The sequence below is a fragment of the Protobothrops mucrosquamatus genome, unplaced genomic scaffold, assembly GCF_001527695.2.
Source record: "Protobothrops mucrosquamatus isolate PMUCROS unplaced genomic scaffold, P.Mucros_1.0 scaffold670, whole genome shotgun sequence".
In the NCBI taxonomy this organism is placed as follows: Eukaryota; Metazoa; Chordata; class Lepidosauria; order Squamata; family Viperidae; genus Protobothrops; species Protobothrops mucrosquamatus.
Genome location: NW_015386958.1, coordinates 80,412 through 102,970, shown reverse-complemented (window position 1 = coordinate 102,970; position 22,559 = coordinate 80,412). Strand labels below are relative to the sequence as shown.

The 22,559-nt window shown below is 41.1% G+C and overlaps 1 protein-coding gene across 1 annotated transcript in view; it reads left to right on the top strand.

Moving 5' to 3' along the window:
* Window positions 1-22,559, top strand: part of CC2D2A (coiled-coil and C2 domain containing 2A) — a 192,217-nt gene that overhangs the window by 136,003 nt on the left and 33,655 nt on the right. The window contains exons 19-21 of the mRNA XM_029284512.1: window positions 9,393-9,485; window positions 10,991-11,082; window positions 12,480-12,647. Coding sequence (XP_029140345.1) covers window positions 9,393-9,485; window positions 10,991-11,082; window positions 12,480-12,647 — 353 coding nt within the window. The remainder of the gene's footprint in view (window positions 1-9,392; window positions 9,486-10,990; window positions 11,083-12,479; window positions 12,648-22,559) is intronic.

Here is a 22,559-nt window from a genome sequence, read left to right as displayed (position 1 = left end):
TCTATTTCCTCCTTCAATTGAAAGTTCCATCCATACAGGGCTATGATCTGATAAAATCCTAGGAAAAATCTTCACTTTCTTAACCCTAGGGAGTAAGTCATTAGTTATCAAAATAAAATCAATTCTAGAATGTGAATGATGTCTATCTGAAAAATAAGTGAAATCACTTTCTCCTATATTCCGATCTCGCCAAACATCTCTTAATTCCAAATCCTCTTGCAATGCAAAAAAACTTTTAGGCAATTTAACTTGAGTCAACACTTTAGAAAAAGTCTTTTTATCTTTCATAGGGTCTATAACGCCATTCCAGTCTCCCATCATAATAACAGATTTTTAATCCAATTGAGTTATCTTCTGATATAAGAGTTTATAAAATTGTTTCTGCTGCTGATATTGATTAGGTGCATATAAACCAACAATAAGGCATTTTTTCCCATTCAATAAAAGTTCAATAAACACAAATCTTCCTTCTGTATCAAAGTCTATTAATTTTGGCAATAATTCTTTCCTAACATAAAGAACTACACCCGCTTTTTTCTTTAATGCTGGAGCAATAAAATGAAGTCCCAATCTAGAATTAATCAAATACTTTTGATCTTTTAACGTAATATGCGTTTCTTGCAGACATATAATATCATTTTTATGTTGTTTCAAATAGTAAAATATTTTCCTCCTTTTTTGTGGTGAATTCAGGCCATTAACATTCAATGTCATCAACTTAGCCATCTTTTGGCTTATGAAGCTTCTGGAGCATTCCTTGCATATCTGACATAACAGATCTCTTTGGCCTTGCCCCTCCCACTGGCTCTGAGGTAGGCGAGTATGTTTGGGGTGCAGATTCTTTTCGTTGTTCTTTTTCCTTGCGTTTATAAGCTGCACGTGTCATTCTTTGCTCCTTTGGATCTTCTTCTACATCAATCAATTTACTCTGAGAATCTCCTGCAGATAGCGATATAGCTCCAGGCAGTTCAACAAATAATTGTTCTTCCATTCCTTTAGCTCGCGATGTAGATGGTGAATCAGCTTTCAGGACCGTTAAGTAAAATTCTTTAGCCTTTTGAACCGTATTTAACCTGTAATGAATCCCTGCATGATTCACAATCATTCCAACAGGTATATCCCATCTAAAAGGTAACTGCTGCTTTTTNAACTCCTGAGCCAAAAAGGCAAATTCCTTCCTTTTTCTTAAAATTTTTGGAGGTATTTCTTTTAGAAGTATAACATCTTGGGCAGCAATCTGAAATCTCTGCTGGTAAAAAGCTTGTATAATCTCACTACGACGTGTTTTTCTAGAGAAATAAACAACAACATCTCTTGGTAATTTCCTCTGACGTGCAACCCATGAATTTACTCTATACGTTTTCTCAATTTCTCCAAAAATAATTTCAGGATTGCATTCAAAGACCAGAGCCAAGGCCGCTGCTATTTCCTCCTTCAGTTTCTCCTGTAAATCTTCTTTTAGACCCCTAATCCGCACAGCATACTCCATTTCTCTGTATTGTGACATTACAATATCATTTTGAGCAATTTCCACAACTTCTACTTTTTCCAATCTCTCCTCCATCCCTTCCATTTTCTCCACTACTTCATCCACCCGTCCCTCTATACGATCTACATGAGCTGCAAAGCCTTGAAAGATTTGTGATATGTTCTCACACAGTTCATCATTTTTCTTACTAAGAAGCTGTTGTGTTTCCAGTCTCATTTGTTATACTGTCTGCTTAGAAGCTTGTGCCAAAGCCTCCTGTAATTCTTTAAGAGTAATAGAGGGGGGGCGAAGGTGGTGGAGATTTAGGTTTCTGCTGTGAGATTTGCGTAACTGGGGAAGAAATAGCTGTTTTAGATACTGCAGAAGTTCCAACACATTTAGAAGCCATTGTAATTCAGAGCAAAAGACAGCAGCTGTTTAACCAAACTTTCCTTGAATTTAAAAGAGTCTTTACAATGTCTCAATCCACAACCGGAAGGAGAGTGAAAGTTTTCCTTTGAAACAAAGAAGCTGCTCACCCGCAGCCATTTTCTTCTTAAGTTAATTATAACAACTGGAGAGGATGCCTTTAAATCTTCTGAGTTAAAGTCTTATTTCAATCAAAGTCCAATTCTCCTGGTCAGTTCTGTCTGTTGACAAGTTTACTCACGATTTAAAATCTCAATGGGTATCAGAGGTGGAGACGACGTCTGGCTTCGCTGGAAGGCGAAGACATCCCGAGCTGCGGAGAAACTCTGAGCTCCGGAGGAGTTCTCACCTTCATCCCCCTGGATGACTCCTGGGCGACTAGGGAACTCTACTCCTACTTCAGAGAAAGCTTGCCCTCTCTCCTTCTCCCGGAGAGAGGGCTCGAGCCGCCAAACAGCTGGTGCACGCTGTTTCGGCGGCTTTAACGCAGTCCCGGACGGGAGGCTAGCAAAAAGCCTCCATCGGCCGTCATCCGTCGCCACTGGAAGCATGAAGAACTAGTTTTTGACAGGGAGAACTGCGAATCAGGTATTACACATCAGTCATGCAAGAAGAGAAAGGCATCCAAAAAGAGAAGCCACCTTCTGGTTGGTGATTCAGTTATAAGGGATGTAAATTTGGGAAAGGACACAGAGGTTTCGAAAGAGTTTAGATGTCTTCCAGGTGCTACTGCCAGTAGGGACAAGAAGCGTATTTTCAAAATAGTCAAGAATGCCAGCAAGGACTGTGATGTGGATGCTATTGTACATCTTGGCACTAACGATCTTTCCCAAAAAGTTGTACTCTCTGTGCAGAATGATTTCCAGAGCTTGGGGCAAGAACTTATCAGGATAGGCTGTAGGCTTACTTTTTCAGAGGTTTTACCAGTGTATAAGGAGCAAAATGGAAAAGGCCAGCGTATAGCAGAATTCAATATGTGGCTAAAGGAGTGATGTAAAGGGGAAAGCTTTGGTTATATTAGTCATGATGTCTGTAGCTGGTCCGATGAAACAATGTACAAAAGAGATGGTTTGCATCCATCAAAGAAAGGGACTGAGTTAATTGGCAATAAACTCACAGATTTTCTGGAGGAATATTTAAACTAAACAATGGGGACAGTGAGTTAATTGATACAGAACATCCCTGTCCCCGGCAATCAAAAAATTACAGGGTTAGCAGTGCATGTAACATAGATGTGTGTGTGGACAAGAATATCAACCTTGCTGTCAAGCAAAATCAAGCTTTTAATAGTGAGTGCCACACAAAGTGCACTAACCAAACAGGTGGTAAGAAAATAGGGGAACTCAGGCACCACACAGGTTATGTAGAAAGTAAACCCAGGGTCAGTCATAAAGGACTCAAATGTCTATACACCAATGCATAGAGTATGAACAGTAAACAGGGTGAGCTAGAAATTCAGGTAAATGAGGGCAGATATGATATTGTTGCAACTACGGAAACATGGTGGGATGAAACCCACAAATGGAACACACAGCTAGTGGGATTTAAATTATTTAAAAGAAACAGACCAAATAAAAGAGGAGGTGGAGTTGCTCTATATATAAAAAATTACTACATCTCTACAGAAATAGAGCACAACAATGATGAAAACTGTCTTGAATGCATTTGGTCAATATAAAAGGGGGGAAATGACATTGCCATAGGTATATACTATAGGCCACCTGACCAAACAAAGGAAATAGATGAACTTTTTGCTAGTCAGCTAACTAAGATATGTAGGAAGCACCTCACAATAGTAATGAAAAATGAGATAACAAAAGCCCAGTCTAGCACAATACCAACAAAGAAGAAAAATAACAGAAAGAAACCAGCATGGCTGCATAAAGAACTCTCTAATAAATTGAAAGATAAAAAGGACAAGTATAAAAAGTGGAAAGAGGGGCACATAACTAAAGCAGAATATCAGCAAATGGTCCGAACCTGCAAAGATGAAGTGAGGAAAGCTAAGGCTCAAAACGAACTAAGGCTTGTGACCAAAGTCAAAAATAACAAAAAAGCTTTTTTCAACATGTAAAAAACAAGAAAAAAGTTAAGGAAATGATTGGTCCATTAGTGGGGGAAAGTGGCAAGAAGGTGATAAGCAACAGGAAGAAAGCAGAACTATTTAACTCATTTTTTGCATCTGTCTTTACACAAAGGGAAAAAAACAGTCCAATCTATCAAAAACAGTGCCATAAAAAATAGATTAGAAACACAAGTTAAGATAGGCAAGAAAATGGTAAGTGAGCACCTATCCAGCCTAGATGAGTTCAAATCACCAGGACCAGATGGATTACACCCCAAGGTTCTCAAGGAACTGGCAGATGTGATCTCAGAACCACTGAACTATATCTTTCAAAGATCCTGGAGCACTGGGGAACTACCAGAGGACTGGAAAAGAGCTGATGTAGTTCCCATCTTCAAAAAATGGGGGGAAATGAATCCAGGAAACTACAGACCTATCAGCCTGACCTCAATACCTGGAAAGATTCTGGAAAAGATAATCAGGCAACGAATCAGTGAACACCTGGAGGCAAACAAAGTCATTACCAAAAGCCAACATGAGTTTGTCAAAAACAGATCATGCCAGACAAATCTTATTACATTCTTTGACCAGATGACAAAATTAATGGACCAGAGGAATGCTGTGGATATAATTTACTTGGACTTCAGTAAGGCATTTGATAAAGTAGATCACAACCTACTACTTGATAAGATAGAAAAATGTGGGTTAGACATCATCACCACCAGATGGATTCGTAGCTGGCTGAACAGCCATACTCAGCGTGTAGTCCTCAATGGAACTGCATCTACATGGAGGGAAGTGTGTAGTGGGGTGCCCCAGGGCTCTGTTCTAGGCCAGTGCTCTTCAACATCTTCCTCAACGATTTGGAACTCATCAAATTTGATGGGGAACTCATCAAATTTGCAGATGACACCAAGCTGGCAGGAATAGCCAACACTCCAGAAGATAGGCTTAAGATACAGAAGGATCTGAACAAACTGGAACACTGGGTGCTAATTAACAAAATGAAATTCAACGGTGAAAAAAGTAAAGTTCTACATTTAGGCAAGAAAAACCAAATGTACAGGTATAGTATAGGTGGTACCTTGCTCAATAGTAGCAATTGTGAGAGGGATCTCGGAGTCCCAGTGCACAATCACTTAGATATGAGCCAGCAGCTGCCAAAAAAGCCAACACAGTGTTAGGCTGCATTAACAGAGGGATAGAATCAACATCACGTGAAGTCTTAATACCACTTTACAATGCCTTGGTAAGACCACACTTAGAATACTGCATCCAGTTTTGGTCACCACGATGTAAAAAAGATGTTGAGACTCTAGAAAGAGTACAGAGAAGAGCAACAAAGATGATTAGAGGTCTGGAGGCTAAAACATAAGGAATAGTTGCTGGAATTGGGTATGTTTAGTTCAAGGGTCTGCAACACTCAAAGAGCCACATGGACCCGTTTCCCAGAGAAAAGAAAACACTGGGAGGCGCAAAACATATGCGTGCGTGAGGGGGGAGGGAGCTTGATTGAAGAGTTTAATTAAAAAGAAATAGAGGCTGCTGTGCATGAGGTCTCTCTCTCTCTCTCTCTCCTCTCTTTCTCTTTCCTCTCTCCCTCTCTCTCTTTCTCTCTCTCTGTCTCTCTCCCTCTTTTTCTCTCTCCCTCTCTCTTTCTCTCTCTCTCTTTCCTCTCCCCCTCTCTTTCTCTCTCTTTTTCTCCCCCTCTTCCTTTCTCTCCCTCTTTCTCTCTTTCCTCTCCCCCTCCCTCTCTTTCCTCTCTCCCTCTCTCTCTCCCCCCTCTCTTTCTCTCCCTCTCCCTCTCTTTCTCTCTCCCCCCCCCTCTCCCTCTCTCCGATGTTCTGCTCACCTGGCAAGCTGGCTTCAACAGGCTGGCTCTCTCCTGCCCTTCCTGCTGAGACACAGCCAAGGCAGGAGCCCCGCCCAAGAAGCTTGTCAGCTCATCGGAGAACAGGGTGAGGCCACTGTCTTTTTTACAGAGAGAGAGAGAGAGAGAGAGGGAAGGGAAGCGCAAGTGCCTCTCTCTGTCTCTGTCTCTCTCTCTGCAAATGGCAGAGGAGGCTGGGAGCCACAGGAGAAGGCTCAAAGAGCCGCATGCGGCTCCGGAGCTGCAGGTTGCCAACCTGTGGTCTAGTTTAATGAAGAGAAGGACGAGGGGGGACATGATAGCAGTGTTCCAATATCTCAGGGGCTGCCACAAAGAAGAGGGAGTCAAGCTATTCTCCAAAGCACCTGAATGCAGGACAAGAAGCAACGGATGGAAACTAATCAAGGAGAGAAGCAACCTAGAACTAAGGAGAAACTTCCTGACAGTTAGAACAATTAACCAGTGGAACAACCTGCCTCCAGAAGCAGTGAATGCTCCAATACTGGAGGTTTTTAAGAAGAGACTGGACAGCCATTTGTTTGAAATGGTATAGGGTTTCCTGCCTGAGCAGGGGGTTGGACTAGATGACCTCCAAGGTCCCTTCCAACTTTTATTATTATTATTATTATTATTATTATTATTATTATTATTATTATTATTATCATCATCATCATCATCATCATCATCATCATCATCATCATCATCATTATTGTGGATCATTGCACAGTCAGCCAGATGTTCAGACTGGATTTGGCATTTTGTCTACCTATTGAGCCTTACAAGGACCTGGGGTAGGCAGATGTGGATGTTTGTTGGTATTACAGATATCGTCGCAGGATGGAAGCAGTTCCTAGTAAGGCCGCCTTTTACAATTGACTAATGGCGAATTTGTCAATGCCAATGGTGTTCAAGTGGTGCTTTAGTTGTTTTGGGATTGCACCCAAGGCGCCTATTACTATTGGTACTATCCTTGCTTGCTTTTGCCACAGTCTTTCCATTTCTATTTGTAGGTCTTTGTATTTTGTTATCTTCTCCAGTTCTTTCTCGTCTATTCTGCTGTCTCCAGGCACTGCCATGTCCACTATCCAGACTTTTTTGTCTTTCTTATTGACAATTGTTAAGTCCGGGGTGTTATATTGCAGGTGCTTGTCTGTTTGAATTCTGAAGTCCCAGAGCATTTTAATTTTATCATTTTCTATGACTTTCTCTATTTTATGATCCCACCAGTTCTTGCTTACAGGCAAATGATATTTCTTGCAGATCTTCCAATGCACCATTGTTGCTACTTTGTCATGCCACTGCTTGTAGTCAGTCTGTACGATCTTCTTGCAGCAGCTTACCAGGTGGTCCACTATTTCTTCAGCTTCTTTGCATAGGCGGCACTTACTGTCTGTTGCTGTCTTCTCAGTTTTGACTTTATATGCATTTGTCCTTAAGGCTTGGTCTTGTGCAGCCAGAATTAGTCCCTCGGACTCTTTCTCCAATTTTCCTGCTCTTAGCCATTGCCAAGTCTTGTTATTATCTGGTTTCCCAGCTAATTTTTTTAATGTACTGGCCATGTACTGCTTTGTCTTCCCATGCCTCTATTCTGTTCTTCATTTGGTCTTTTTTGTAGGCCAGTTTGGTCTCTCCAGTAGTCAGTAAGCCTTCCTGATATACTAATTTCAGTGCATCTTCATCACTGTCCTTCAGATATTCTTCCAAAGCCATTTTTTCTTCTTCAACCATCTGATGTACTTGCAGCATTCCACGCCCATCTATTTGCCTTGGTAGATAAAGTCTGTCAATGTCACTGTGTGGATGAAGGGCATGATTCATTGTCATTATTTTTCTGGTCTTCCTGTCCATTGCTTTTAGTTCTGCTTGAGTCCAGTCCACTATTCCAGCTGTATATCTAATGACTGGAATTGTCCAGGTGTTGATTGCCTTTATGGTATTTCCTCCATTGAGTTTGGACTTTAAGATCTTCTTCACTCTCTTGATGTATTCACCTCTAATCTTTTTCTTGACTTCAGTGTGGTTGATGTTGTCAGCTTGAAGGATACCCAAGTATTTGTAGTAATCTTCCTCATTATTATTATTATTATTATTATTATTATTATTATTATTATTAATAATAATAATAATAATTTTTTTCAATTTTTCAGTTTCTTTTTTCAACTAAACGTTTAAAAAACAGTTTATATTTTAATTCTTTAGACATTTTTAAATTCTTAATGATCTAAGAGGAAAAAATAAAAAATCACTGAGAAAGAAACACTTAAAATGGAATATATTGAGCATATGCCCCACGAAGTCCCAATTACGTATGTATTACATGTAAATCATATGGAATACTGGATCTGGTTTTGGTCACCACATTACAAAAAAGATGTTGAGACTTTGGAAAAAGTTCAGAGAAGAGCAAGGAGAAACTTCCTAACAGTGAGGACAATTAACCAGTGGAACAGCTTGCCCTCAGAAGTTATAGGTGCTTCATCACTGGAGGTTTTTAAGAAGAGACTAGACAGTCACTTGTCTGAAATGGTATGGGGTCTCCTGCTTGATCAGGGGGTTGGACTAGAAGACCTTCAAGGTCCCTTCCAGCTCTATTCTGATTGGTTTAAAACTGGGCCTTCTAGTGGAGTGTTCTAAATAGTGTTGTATTTTACTAAATGATTTCATGCATACTTTAAAAAAATGAAGGGTGAAATAAGGATATAAAAAGAAAATACTAAATCTTTAACTTCTCAAACCATTCAAAACTTCCCATTGAATAGATGTTGAGACTCTAGAAAGAGTGCAGAGGAAGAGCAACAAAGATGATTAGCGTACTGGAAAATAAAGTACGGTATATGATAAACCCGTTGCAGGAACTGGGCACATGAAATCTAACAAAGAGAAAGACTAAGATTCATATAATAACATTGTTTCAGTAATTGAGGGGCTGTCACAGAGAAGAAAGACCTATTTTCCAAAGCACCCGAGATTGGACAAGAATTAATAGGTGAAAGATCATTAATGAGAGATCTAACACCTTGCGTCCAGAAATTGGTGGTACTTCATCACTGGAGGTTTTCAAGAAAAGATTGGACAACCATTTGTCTGAAATGGTATAGGATCTCCAGCTCGAGCAGGGATTGGAATAGAAGATCTCTATGATACCATCCAACCCTATTATTCTATGTTCATATGTTCTATGTTTATGATTGAATGTATTGCATGGTCCCAGTGAATAAATGGTTATGACTGAACCTGTGATATGAATTCAGGCGTTATCTCCAATATTGGAGGCAAGTCCATAATTCTCATTTTCAACCATTTTACATCCAGAGCTCAAGATATTCTGAAGTTTTTTCCTTTTAAGGTACTGCAGAATGTCTAAAACTTTATTTTATTTGGCAGGGGAGGAGGATGATGAGCTATGCTGCTTTTGATTTTTCTTCTGATCTGACTTCCTTCTGATGGCTTTTTGATTCCTGCTGGCAGGAGAAAGATGAAGGAGAAGAAAAGACAACACAATATGTTTTGAAAGACAGAGGTCTAAAGGGCTTTCATTGATTGTGGTGGCTCTTTTTCAGGACTATGAGAAAAGATTGCAAGAGAAGGATATCATTGATACCAAGGACTATTCGGATGCACACAGAGCAATTGTTGCAAAGTACATGGAAAAGGTAAGGTTTTTTTTAATGTACCTAATGTAAAATATACTTGGAAATAGTTTGGAAAAATTCTAACCCTAAACATAACCTTAAATAATTGAAAGTAGCATAACTCCAATGGCAAGATGGCTGGCATATATATTTAATAAATAAATAAAAATACTTGGAAATATTCTGTGAATATCTCTCCAAAAGATGTAATACATCTTTATGAGTTGTAAGACAACAGGGTATGATTTAAGTTAAATCATTTAACTAAATAGTTAAAATTATATTTAATAAGTTAATAATAAATAGAAATTTATAATATAAATAAATAATACAAATATTTCCTGTAATTTATCTCTGCCACCTCATTGCTTATGTCACCATATTCTGATTTCTTAACAAACCAGGGAAGTTAAAGACCAAATTATAAAAACAGTTTTGCATCTCAAGTGCATTATGTTTTGTTTTGTTTTAATGTGAGCTACATAGGCTAAAAACAGCAGTGTGGATTTTCCCTCAGTAGGACAAAATGAATAAGTCCATTAAGAAAGGACAAACTTTTGCAAGATGGATCAATCTCTGCAACTTCTAAACATGCAAATTAATAGATTTTTGTCCTTAAAAACTGCAGACCAGATTTATTCCTAATTTCAGTATCTTGGTCAAACTGCACATTGGCTTAACCTATCTTTTCAATTGCTTTTGTATGTCACTCTAGTTGTACATCTTACTTGCTTATGATTATTTTCTATTTTTAAGAAAGATTACTGTAGAAAATAAAAGAATGGATTAGGAATGAATGATTTTTCATCCTATAGACCTTTTGCTTGATTGTTTTAGCCCTAAATGAGTCTTTAAGTTAAAGATTTTTAATGTTTTTTAACAAAAAAAATAGAAATAGAGGCTGACATTATAGTGATTTGCAAAATATTTCATATGTTTGAGCTTATACTCACAGAAGACTCAAACTATATATGTATCCAATGTAAAACATATAATTACTAGAAGAAAAGGTAAAGGGTTTAGAAGCAACTCTAGCCACTCTGAAACTCAGTGAACAAAGTGTGAATTCCCAACTTAAACAAGAAGACTACACCATAATTAAACACAATAGGGAGTAAACAGCTTCTAAAAAAAAAACCCCATATATGGATAAAAAAAGAAAACTTGATACATCCCAATTGAACACAATAGGGAACAAACAGCTTCTGAAAAATGACCCTATATAGAACCTAAAGAGGAAGACCGATGGAAACATGTCACTTTTAGAAGAAAACAGCAAGAAAACAACTTGCCCTCAGAAGTTGTAGATGCTTTATCACTGAAGGTTTTTAAGAAGAGACTGGAGAGTCACATGTCTGAAATGGTATAAGGTCTCCTGCTTGAGCAGAGGGCTGGACTAGAAGACCTCCACGGTCCCTTCCAGCTCTATTCTGATGGATTGATGGATTGATTGATTTGCTAATTTGAGTAGCATAGCAATTGAGTAATTTTAGATTTAAGATAATTTTATTTTCCTTTTTTTTCAGGTTAGGGAATCAGTAATTAATCGTTTCCTGATTGTAAAGCACCATTTTGTTCTTTCTGACTTGGTCAATGAAGATGAAATCCCTACTATTGGGTAAGGAAGAGAATATAAGGCTAGCTCAAAGTTGTAATAACGTGTTTCAGATGTAACATGTTTTTGTCTTACTTTGAAGTGTTTTAATTTAAATATTTTTCAAAAGTGCAATTGGGGCCCTGAAAACCTTGCTTAATTTGTTTTAAAATGTAGCTGTGTCACTTTCTAAGCAAACTTATTTCTAGTTTTGTTTCAATAATGTTTAATGGAATAACATTTATTCTATCTTTGGCTGGCATTTTCAGTTACATTTTCTGAAAACATGAAGATAATTGGAGGTTCATGATGACAATGTGAAATAGGTTGTGTGGAAAAAAATGTATTTCCACAATCATTCTGGACAAAGCCATCTGGAAGTAGCTGTGACAACACTACCATATAAGTGACATACAGTAAGGATGTGCATGATGTCACATACAGAACCCATGATATCAGCTATCTCTGGAAGTAAAAGAAGGGCTAGGCGAGGAACTGAAGGAAGGTGGGCAGTTAACAACATTAAAGGCAGAAATGGAAATTCAGTGGAATACGAGACATATACCTGAAAGAGGGAGCTCTCATGCCAGAGTGAAACTGCCATAAAGAGATGTACCATTCTTTACTGTCAGTCCTACAAGGTAGAGCAGACTAAGAAACCAATGCCATGTAGGATAGGACTACTTTTATTGTAAAGTTATAGCAACAGAATCTTGTATCTTTATGTGAAACAAGGAGAAGCTTTTCTGAGACACTTTTTCAAGTTAGTTTTTTGGGAATGGACTCAAGCCCCATTTATCTTGATTTCTTAGTCTGATCTACCTTGTAGGACTGGCAGGAGCTTTAGTTAGAATTTTTGTCAGCACATTTCATTCCCTCAAAAACCTTTTCTGTTCCCCATTCAATTCCAACCCCTGCTTTTATTTCTTCTTTCTAACCAAGTAATTCAAACCATACCTATCTGGAAGTGAATTCCACTAAATATAGTGGGATCTTTGATGCATATAGGACAGTTCTATATATTTTCTGTTACCATATAGACATTTTTAATTCGGTTTCATCTCTTTTTTCCCTCCTCAGTGAGGTGTTTGGGTTGTCCATGCCATGAATTATGTGATACCTATCTGTATATTTCGAGTTGTAATACAAATAATCGATTGTTTGCACATCCACTGAACTTTATTTCACTCTTGGTTTTTCTTTTTGTTCTGCTCTGCCTTCTGTTTCTAAGTTCTGCTGGCCCAGGGTATGTCAACTTGCATTCTCACTTCTCTGTAGATGGTTGGTTTTGAGATCCATATACAAACCAGTGCATTTTATAGAATTATTATTGTTTAGAAATCATGGTTATTATACAATGCTAGCATGACAGATTATAGCTACAGAACCTTTATATTTTAGCTCTAGTTTTTTATTGGTAGCTTTTTGAGTGTCAGCCTCTTTACACTGGCCGAAGCAAAGCGACCCTTAAAACCAAGGCGAAAAGAGAGGAAGAAAATAACAGCACAGAATCTCTCAGATGGTGATATAAAACTCTTGGTTAATGTTGTCAGAGCATTTGAGCTTCCTGTTAGAAAGTGTGCTGGGAGGTAAGCAACTTTTAATCAAGCTCTTAGCTATGTTCTTCTGTGGATAATATATTGGACATTGCTTTAGTCTGTATGTTTGCTGATCAAAATCTTAGAAAGCAGTACTAGAGTATTTATCCCCCCCCAACTTTTAATTATTAGTACCTTATTGTTACATAGCCATGCATCTTGCCCCCCAAAGCTTTAACTGTGCCTATTGAAGCCCTTGAGAGCATAAAGTAGGAAACTACTTGTTCCATTCCTCCAGGCATATAATTCAAAAGTCCCTGAAAAGGTCCTGAAAAACACCTCTCTTGTGATGTGATGGTGAGTAAGAAAACAAGAAGAGCTGCAGCCAATGGGAGATCGCAGCTCAAAGCAGGAAAGAAGACATGTTAAAATCTCAGAAGGCATCCTTCCTAGTTCCCTGGAAAGTAAAGGCAAGGGTAGGGGGCAGGGGGAGGTGCTTTCAGATTTGCAAGATTCTATTCTTATAATAGAGGTTATAATATGTTATAATAGTTGTAATACCTTATATAGGTAGTCTTCAACTTTTCAACAGTTTGTTTAATGACCGTTCAAAGTTACAACAGCACTGAAAAAAGTGACTTATGACTGTTTTTCATACTTATGACCTTTGCAGCATCCCCATAGTAACTTAATCAAAATTCAGATGCTTGACACTGACTCATATTTATAACAGTTGCTATGTCCTGGGGTCACCTTTTGTGACCTTCTGGCAAGCAAAAAAGCGGGGGAAGCCAAATTCACTTAACAACTGTGTTTGTCAAGGTTCCAACTAATGAACCCAACCAAGTAAACATCAACAAGACGATCCAATCTCTTTGTGCAAACATTATTGAGTACATCATTTTGGCACGATTGAAAGCAAAACCAGCTTTGATTATTCCCACGCAAACTGCTATAATTAAAAAATAGAATTCTCCCTCCCCTTGTTAGTGTAGATCACATTGTCTAATCAAGTGTTAAAGTATTGTTATGGGAAAGTATCTTTGTTTGTTGGTAGGTACCTGTTGAAACATCCTTGGTTCACATGGTTGGTTTTCTTGTCTGGAGTTTGCATTCCACTTTCCCCCCTCTCCTATTCAGTATTCATATTCAGTAATTGCCTAGACCCACACCCCAATCTAGGCAACCCAGCTCGAGGGGCAGCCAGGTAGCCCAACCGATGGCCCAGCAAACTAGAGGCAGCCTGACTACCACAGCCTTCTCCCTGCCTCCTTCCAGCCGCGCAGCCCTCCCCAGTGGAGACTTGCCCCAGGTGGGGGACTAGATCAGTGTTCCTCCCCAGCGAGATCAGCAGCCCCTCCCCCCACCTCCTGCTAGCCTGGTCTGGCAGAGGACAAAAGGCCTACAGCAATCCGTCAGCTGTGAGAAATTGGTGGCGGCAAAATCTGAGGAGGGGAGAAACACAGCAGAGGCAGAGGCAACACCAACAGAGACGCTTGGAGCTAGAGAGCTCTGTTCTCTGAAACTGAGTGACTGGCTGAGAAGAGCAGACTAGACAGCTGAGTGACCGGCTGAGAAGAGCAGACTAGACAGCAGAACTGAGCCAACCGGAAAGCTGCATAGCAGGCCTCATCAGAGCAGAGAGGAGCACCGAAAGACAGAAGGAAGCTGGCAGAGAAAACAACAAAAGGCCGGAGCAGCAAGCAATGGAAATGAAGGCAACATTTAAGCTTGAGGTCCCAATAGGAAGGGAGGGAAGACCCCAGTAAAGAATAAAAATAAATACAGGACAGAAAACAAAAGCTAAATAAATAGGCACATAATAGGGACAAGAATGGAACATTAGAAATCAAGGAAGAACAGGACTAATAAAGAGGCAAATCTTAACAAGGTGTAAGGACCCACCTCAATTTTACATCTTAGGAAGACAGAACTCTTGGAATGTCTCTTCCAACAGGAATCTTTATTAAGAGAAACTGATTGCAGGCATGCTAGACAGGATCTGGGGAATCCTCTCCCAACATTCAATGTTTTAAAGTGTTCCCAAGCAGCCCCCACCCCACAGTTCTTCCAGGCGACTCAATCCGTCAGTCCGCTCCATCGGCACGATCACTCATTTTCTCTTTTTCCAGATTCCAGGCGTTGCATTCCCCCCCCCCCTTTTCCCTCACTGCCGGCAAAGGGGAGAACTTCAGAGGGAATAGGATGAAAGACGATGGCCGCATTGTTATGGTTAGTCATCTCGAAGAGAATAAACAACCGGTCACTTTGTAGTTAATGAAGGGAGTGAGAGTCATAAAACCCCCATGCTTACCCTCCTCCCCTTCCGTAGTATGACAGAATCCAGAAGAGAGTAAGAATTGGTTTTATATCAGAGTAGGTAGATAGAAATGAAATATAACTGGATTCTGACATCCTGCCCCCCTTAAAAATAAGAGAGACCCACCTGTAAAGAAAACAAAACAGGTATAAAAGTTAGTCTGGCTTGTTAGGATACTCTGTATGAAACTTCTTTAATAGCTTTGGGGCTCTGACATGACGTTTATGGACCCACTCATTTTGTGAGGCGGGGAGGTGTTTCCATGCTACTAGGTATTGAGTTGTCCCATGATATCTCCTAGAGTCTAGGATTTCCTTTATCTCAAAGTGTTGTTCTCCTTCCACCATGATTGGAGGTGGTGGGGGGGATTTTTGGCCATAAGGGTGACTGATATTCTCTTTTCATCAAACTGCAGTGAAAAATTGGGTGTATTTGCCTAAGACTTTTGGGTAATTCTAATTCTACTGTTACTAGGTTTATGATTCTTTTAATTGGAAAAGGCCCTATATATTTTGGTCCAAGTTTTTTACAAGGTTGTAGGGATTTTAGGTATTTTGTAGATAAGTACACCATTTCTCCTATAATGAATGGTGTAGGTTCAACCCTTTTTTTATCTGCTTGTGCTTTGTATGCTTGCCTAGCTTCATCTAGGGCTTTTCTAACTATTGGCCAGGTGTTTTGTAATTGTTCCATCCATTCTTTCAGTGATGGGATTGCCGGTTCGTTTGGGGTTAGTTCTGGCATGGGGTCGAAACTTTGATCGGTAGCTATTTGAAAGGGAGTGTAACCTGTGCTGGAGTGGACTGCATTATTGTAGGCCACTTCTGCGAAAGGGAGTAGGTCCGTCCAATCCGACTGTTGGAAATTAAGAAAGCATCTTAAATATTGCTCAAGTACTGAGTTCGATTTTTCTGATTGACCATTCCCTTGTGGGTGATGGCTAGATGTCAGTCCCTGAGTGGTCCCTAAAAGGGATAAAAATTCCTTCCAAAATGCAGACGTAAATTGCACTCCCCTATCAGATATGATGCGTTGGGGTGCCCCATGCAATCTGTAAATATGCTGCACGAAAAGTTTCGCTAAGGCTTTTGCGGTGGGAATCTTTTGGCAAGGGATAAAGTGCACCTGTTTGGAAAACAAGTCCGTGACCATCCAGATGACAGTGTTTCCATTGCTTTCTGGTAATTCCACTATAAAATCCATGGCTATTTCCCTCCAGGGGGGTGAGGGATTTGCCACTGGTTGTAACAGTCCGGGCAATTTCCCTTGCAACCTCTTGGCAGTTGCACACTTTGGGCAGCTGGCCACGTAACTTTCTATGTCCTTTTTCATGGATGGCCACCAAAATTGCCGTTTAATTAAGTGTAATGTTTTCACAAATCATGCTGATTTTGTGTCGTGGCAAAGCTGCATGAATGTGACTGTTTGGGTTGTTGGTATATATAACTTTTCCCCCACCCAAGGCAGCTCGTCTTTCATTGTGCACACGTGTTTATTTTTCTGGAACCATTCATCTGTTTCCAAACTTTTCCGGAATTCAATTCCGGTTTGGCTACCCAGCTGAGGTTTTAATTTAGCTTGGGCTCTGGTGGTTACTGGCGCTGCCAGTTGTGATTCCACCATCATCGGTTTAGAGTCGGTGGCTCGCATGCTGTTATATTGGGGCATGCGAGATAGTGCATCTGCCAGGAAGTTCTTTTCCCCTGGCAAATGCTTGAGCGTAAAGTGGAATTGGTGAAAATGCTGGGACTAGCGGGCTTGCTTGGGGTTGAGCTTCCTGGGTGTTTTCAAGGCTTCCAAATTTTTGTGGTCTGTCCACACCTGGAAAGGGACTTTATTGCCTTCAAAGAACTGGCACCATGTGAGTAATGACCAACGTATCCCATATGCCTCTTTCTCCCACACGGGCCAGCGCTATTCCGTTTCAGTTAGTTTCTTGGATGTATACACACAGGGTTGCAATACCCCTTCGTCGTTTTCTTGTAATAGTACAGCCCCCACTACCACATCACTTGCATCCGCCTGTATTACGAAGGGCTTATCCATGTCTGGGTGCCTCAGTACTGGTTCGACAGAAAAGAGTCTCTTTAATCTCTCAAACGCCGCTGCATTGTCCATTTTAGTGGCTGGCTAGGTTTTACTGAGCATGCTCCCTTCGTTTTTAGTAAGTTCGTGAGGGGCAGGGCTATCTGGGCAAATGAGGGAATGAATTGGTGGTAAAAGTTTACGAAACACAGGAAACTTTGCAGTTGCTTTCTTGTGCGAGGTGGTGCCCATTCTAATACTGCTCTGACCTTCTTTGGGTCCATTTCAATGCCCTGTGAGGATATGCGATAACCTAGGTAGTCTATTCTTTCCTGGTGGAATTCGCATTTCAATAGTTTGGCATAGAGGTGGGCGGCTCGCAGTTTCTTTAAAACCGGTCTGACTAGGTTGACATGTTCCTCTTTTGATTCGGTGAAGATAAGGATGTCGTCTAAGTAAACCAGAACCCCCTTAAGTAGGTGCTCTCTTAGTACCTCATTGATTAATTGCATAAATACTGCGGGTCCCCCTTGTAATCCAAATGGCAAGACTTTGAATTGGTAGCACCCCATTGGGCAGTTAAATGGGGTTTTCCATTCATCCCCTTCCTTAATTCTTACGCAGTAGTACGCTTCCCTTAGATCTAGTTTAGTAAAAAAAAATTCCTTTCGATAGGTGTGATAACATGTCCTTCATGAGGGGTAGGGGATATAGGTTGCTTTCACTGATTGTATTTAGGAGCCTATAAACCACGCATAAGCGTAAAGAGCCGTCCTTCTTTTCCCTAAAGAGGACCAGAGCGGCCACTTTAGGCTTGGCTGGTTCAATGAACCCCCTTTCTAGGTTTTTCTTTATGAATCTTTCCATTTCCTCCTCCTCCTTTGGGCTCATGGAGTATAATCTGGGATTTGGGAGTTTTGCTCAGGGCTTGAATTCTATGGTACAGTCCGTGGGTTGTTTGGGGGGAAGCTCATCCGCCCTCTCCTCGCTGAAAACTTCAGCAAGATCTCTTTATTCCTCTGATATTTCTGGTAGCCCCTTTTCTTCTCCCATGGATGCTTTTTCCATTCTTAATTTTGGTAGATCCCCTTAGGGTTTTAAGTCCATAGGGTCCCCTTTTGGGAAATTGATTTCTGCCATCCTCCAATTTACCCAGGGGTTCCATTTCTTTAACCATTCCATCCCTAGAATCATCTGGCATTCCATGCCTGGGGTCACTACAAACGTTATGTCTTCCTCATGGTTCCCAGGGAGAGGTGGATTAGTAAAGTGGCTAAGGTAGCTGGCACCCCTCCTGTTATGGACCCATGTAACTGGCCAAATGAAATTGGTTGTTCTAGCCTCCTCAACGGAATGCCCAGATTCCCCACTAGTGTCAGGCTAATGAGGCAGCGGGTACAGCCAGAGTCTATTAAGGCTTTCACCTTGACAGCTTCGGGCATGGAGGGAATTAATACAGTCACTTTCTTGAGGATGGGTGCGATGGGTCCACTTACCAGGGGTTCGCCCTCTGAGCTGTCGTCTGAGGCATCCACCGGCCCTGCGGTGTAGGCTGGAGTTCTTTCCCCACGATGGGCAGAGGTAGGGGATTCCACAGCCTCCATCACTCTCATGGCAGATTCTTTTGGCTTAGCTGGAGACTTCCCGGATTTGCTGGCCGGTGATCTGTCTGGGTTGTGCTGGGGGACTTTCGAGCGGCATTCTACAGCCCGATGCCCCTCTCTCCTCCATTTGAAACAACCCATTTGCTTCTTGGCCATAGCCGATGGTTTCACTGGTTCACGCGTCGACTCAGGTGGTGAGCGGCTCCATTGTTTTCCTTGGCGGTGCCTCTTCAGTAAGTCAATCTCTGCTTCCTCTGCCAGGACGTACTATTCATCGAGTTGGTGTGGGTCCCCTCGGGGCAGGCAAGCGTCATATAGGTCGTAATTTAGGCCGTCTTTGAAATGGCTAAGGAGGATGTCTTCCGGCCAGTTCAGTTTGCTGGCAATGGCCCGGAATTCTTGTGTATATTAGGCTACCGGGCATTTGCCTTGCCTCATCGTTTTGATCCTTTTGCGGCTTTGCGATCAGCCAGGGGTCCTCAAATCGCTTTCTCAGAGAGGACATGAAATGGTTGAAGTCGTTGAGCTCTGGGGCAATGGAGTCATGCAAATTCACCACCCAATCTGCGGCCGGCCCGTCCAAAGCAGCTTGCACGATCCGGATACAGGCTTTGTCGCTAGGGATGTGCCGTCCGTATTCCTCCATGTAGCTGAGGACTTGGGTTAGGAAAAATCTCAAGCATGTCTGCTCCCCCTTGAATCTCGCGTCCAGCAGCGGGAGTCTTTGAATGGATCGGTGCTTTTGTTGTCGGTGGTATTGTCTTCCATCCAGATCACCATCTGCGGGTCGGGGGGAGTGGTGACTACTGGATCAGTGGGCGTCCCCGGGGCTGCAGGTTCCAATTCCCCCTCAGTATCTCTCCAGTTGCGGCTCCAGGAGCTGGTGCGGCTGCTGGGCTCAGAATTCTCCTCTCCTAGGGAGCTGAGGGTTCTCTTCATCAAGTTGATAGCTTTCTCTAGGATCCAGCTCAAGTGCGGTGCCCAGCTTTCTTCCTCTTCGCTTGCGTACAGGGATTTCCCCATCTCCTGCTTCCATTCTGGTTGGTTGGCCCCCCGTCTCAGGCTCACCTTTCTTGATTTCTTTCCCCATTCGCCTTTCTTTCCAACGCCCATTGACCACCAAGGTTTGTGGTTACGCGTCTCCACCACCTCTTCTCCTGAGGAATTTGACCTCTCAGATCCCAATATCTGGCAGGTTTTCAGTCGGGGCAGTTGCTCCCTCTCTGGGGGGCTTTCTCCCTTCCCTGCTCCGTTGTCTGACATGGTATTTTTTGCAAAGTCCCCCGGCAAGGTTCTCCCTTCCAGGTGGACTAATTTTGCAGATCCTGTCAATTTCACATCTTAAGAAGACAGAACTCTTGGAATGTCTCTTCCAACAGGAATCTTTATTAAGAGAAATTGATTGCAGGCATGCTAGACAGGATCTGGGGAATCCTCTCCCACCATTCAATGTTTTAAAGTGTTCCCAAGCAGCCCCCACCCCACAGTTCTTCCGGGCGATTCAATCCGTCAGTCCGCTCCATCGGCACGATCACTCATTTTCTCTTTTTCCAGATTCCAGGTGTTGCATTCCCCCCCCCTTTTCCCTCACTGCCGGCAAAGGGGAGAACTTCAGAGGGAGTAGGATGAAAGACGATGGCCGCATTGTTATGGTTAGTCATCTCGAAGAGAATAAACAACCAGTCACTTTGTAGTTAATGAAGGAAGTGAGAGTCATAAAACCCCCATGCTTACCCTCCTCCCCTTCCGTAGTATGACAGAATCCAGAAGAGAGTAAGAATTGGTTTTATATCAGAGTAGATAGATAGAAATGAAATATAACTGGATTCTGACACAAGGTAAATCTTAAATAATAAGGTAGGGAGGAATTGGAGGTCAAAACCTTTTTAAAAATAGAGGGAAGAAAAGAATAAATAAAACTAACATAACAGTAAGAAGGTTAAATAAACAACAAGGTAGAAAAACGAGCACAAAGAGGCAGAATAAAGGATAGGGAAAAAAATAGGCACAATTAAGTGGAACAGAAGGAAGAAACAAGGCTAACAGGAAAGCACACCCACCAACCAAAAAAGAGGGATTTTCAAGCAACAAAATCATGGAACAGGTAACTGATACTATTGTGGTATGCAATACATGTTCCATGTATGTGCCTTTGCCCAAAGAACACCCCAATTAAACATGCATTAGATGTAAACTAAGTGAACTACTAGAGGAAAAAGTAAGTGACTTAGAGGCAACTGTAGCCAAACTCCAACCCACAAAAGAAAACTATACCCAAACCGAATCAAATAATGAACAAATAACTCCCAGAGGATTTAACCCTCCAGATAAACCCTTGGAGGAAGACAAATGGAGGTATGTCACACACAGAAGGAAACACAATAACCAAAGAAAGAAACAGCACACATCTAACAAACCTCTACTGCCCAATATAACCCAACCAGAAGCAGCCCCATTAAAACTGAGCAATCAATTTCTCCCCCTAGATGGAAATACCCAGACCCATAACCTCCCCCTCAAAGAAAACATGCAGACATCTAGCAAAGAAACAAAACCAAACATCCCTAAAAGAGTCATATCAACAAACACACATGAGACAAACAGAAAAGCACCCCAGACAGCATCATCCAAAAAAGGAAGGTGAGTGTTGGTAATAGGAGATTCTATCCTCAAAGGAACAGAATCAGCCATCTGCAGACTGGACATACAAACCAGGGAGATATGTTGTCTCCCTGGAGCAAAAATCAAAGATATGGCCGAGAACCTAACCAAAATAATTAGGTCCACAGATTACTACCCTTTCTCCTCCTTCACATCGGGACGAATGACACAACAAAGAACATGAGTACAACATTGAGAGATTATAAGCAACTAGGCAATAAAGTTAAGGAGCTAGGAACACAAGTAGTGTTCTCATCAGTATTCCCAACAAAAGGCCAACCCCCATTAAGAGAAAAAATAATTCTAGAAATAAACCACTGGCTAAAGGGTTGGTGTCGCCAAGAATGCTTTGGTTTCCTGGACCATGGACTGCATTTTCTATGTGAAGGACTCTTGGCAAAGGATGGACTGTACCTCATGAAAACAGGAAAATGTACTCGGAAAAAGACTGGCCCAACTCATCAGGAGGGCTTTAAACTAAAATTGAGAGGGAAGGCTGACCAATCTTTAGAATCTCTAGAACACAAAACCAGTCATAAACCCCAAGAAAACAAATCAAACAATGAGGTTTAGAGTGATGAGAAAAAAGAAAAACTCCAACAACAATCAGGAGATGCAGGAAACATACCCACAGACAGGCATAAAGGTCTTAAATGCTTATATACAAATGCTCAAAGATTGGGGAACAAACGGTGAACTAAAAGCAATAGTATATGAGGGCAGGTATGACATAGTTGGCATTAAAGAAACCTGGTGGGACAAAACCCATGACTGGAATGTACTGATGGATGGATACAAATTGTTCAAAAGAAACAGAACTACAAAAAGAGGAAGGGGAGTTGCACTATATGTAAGAGAACACTACATATCTACAGAAATGCACGTGATCAAAGATAAAATCCCTCCAGAATGTATATTGGTCAATATAAAAGGGGGGAAAAGTGACATTGCCATAGGTGTATATTACAGGCCACCCAACCAACAAGAACAAATAGAAGAACTCTTTGCCAACCAGTTAACAAATGTATGTAGGAAGCATACCACAGTAGTAATGGGAGACTTCAATTATCCATATATCAACTGGGAGTCAAACTCTGCAGTGAGTGGGAGATCAAACAGATTCTTAACCAACCTAACTGACAATTTTGTCACCCAAAAGGTAAATAAGGGAACTAGAAGTAAAGCTATTCTGGACCTAATTCTTACTAATCGAGAAGAAGTGATAGAGGTAATTAAAGTTGTCGGAACCTTGGGTGAAAGTGACCACGTCATGCTAAAATTCAATATAATGCAAACACAAGCAATAAAAAATAATCCAACCAGAGTCTTAAACTTCAAAAGAGCTGATTTTAA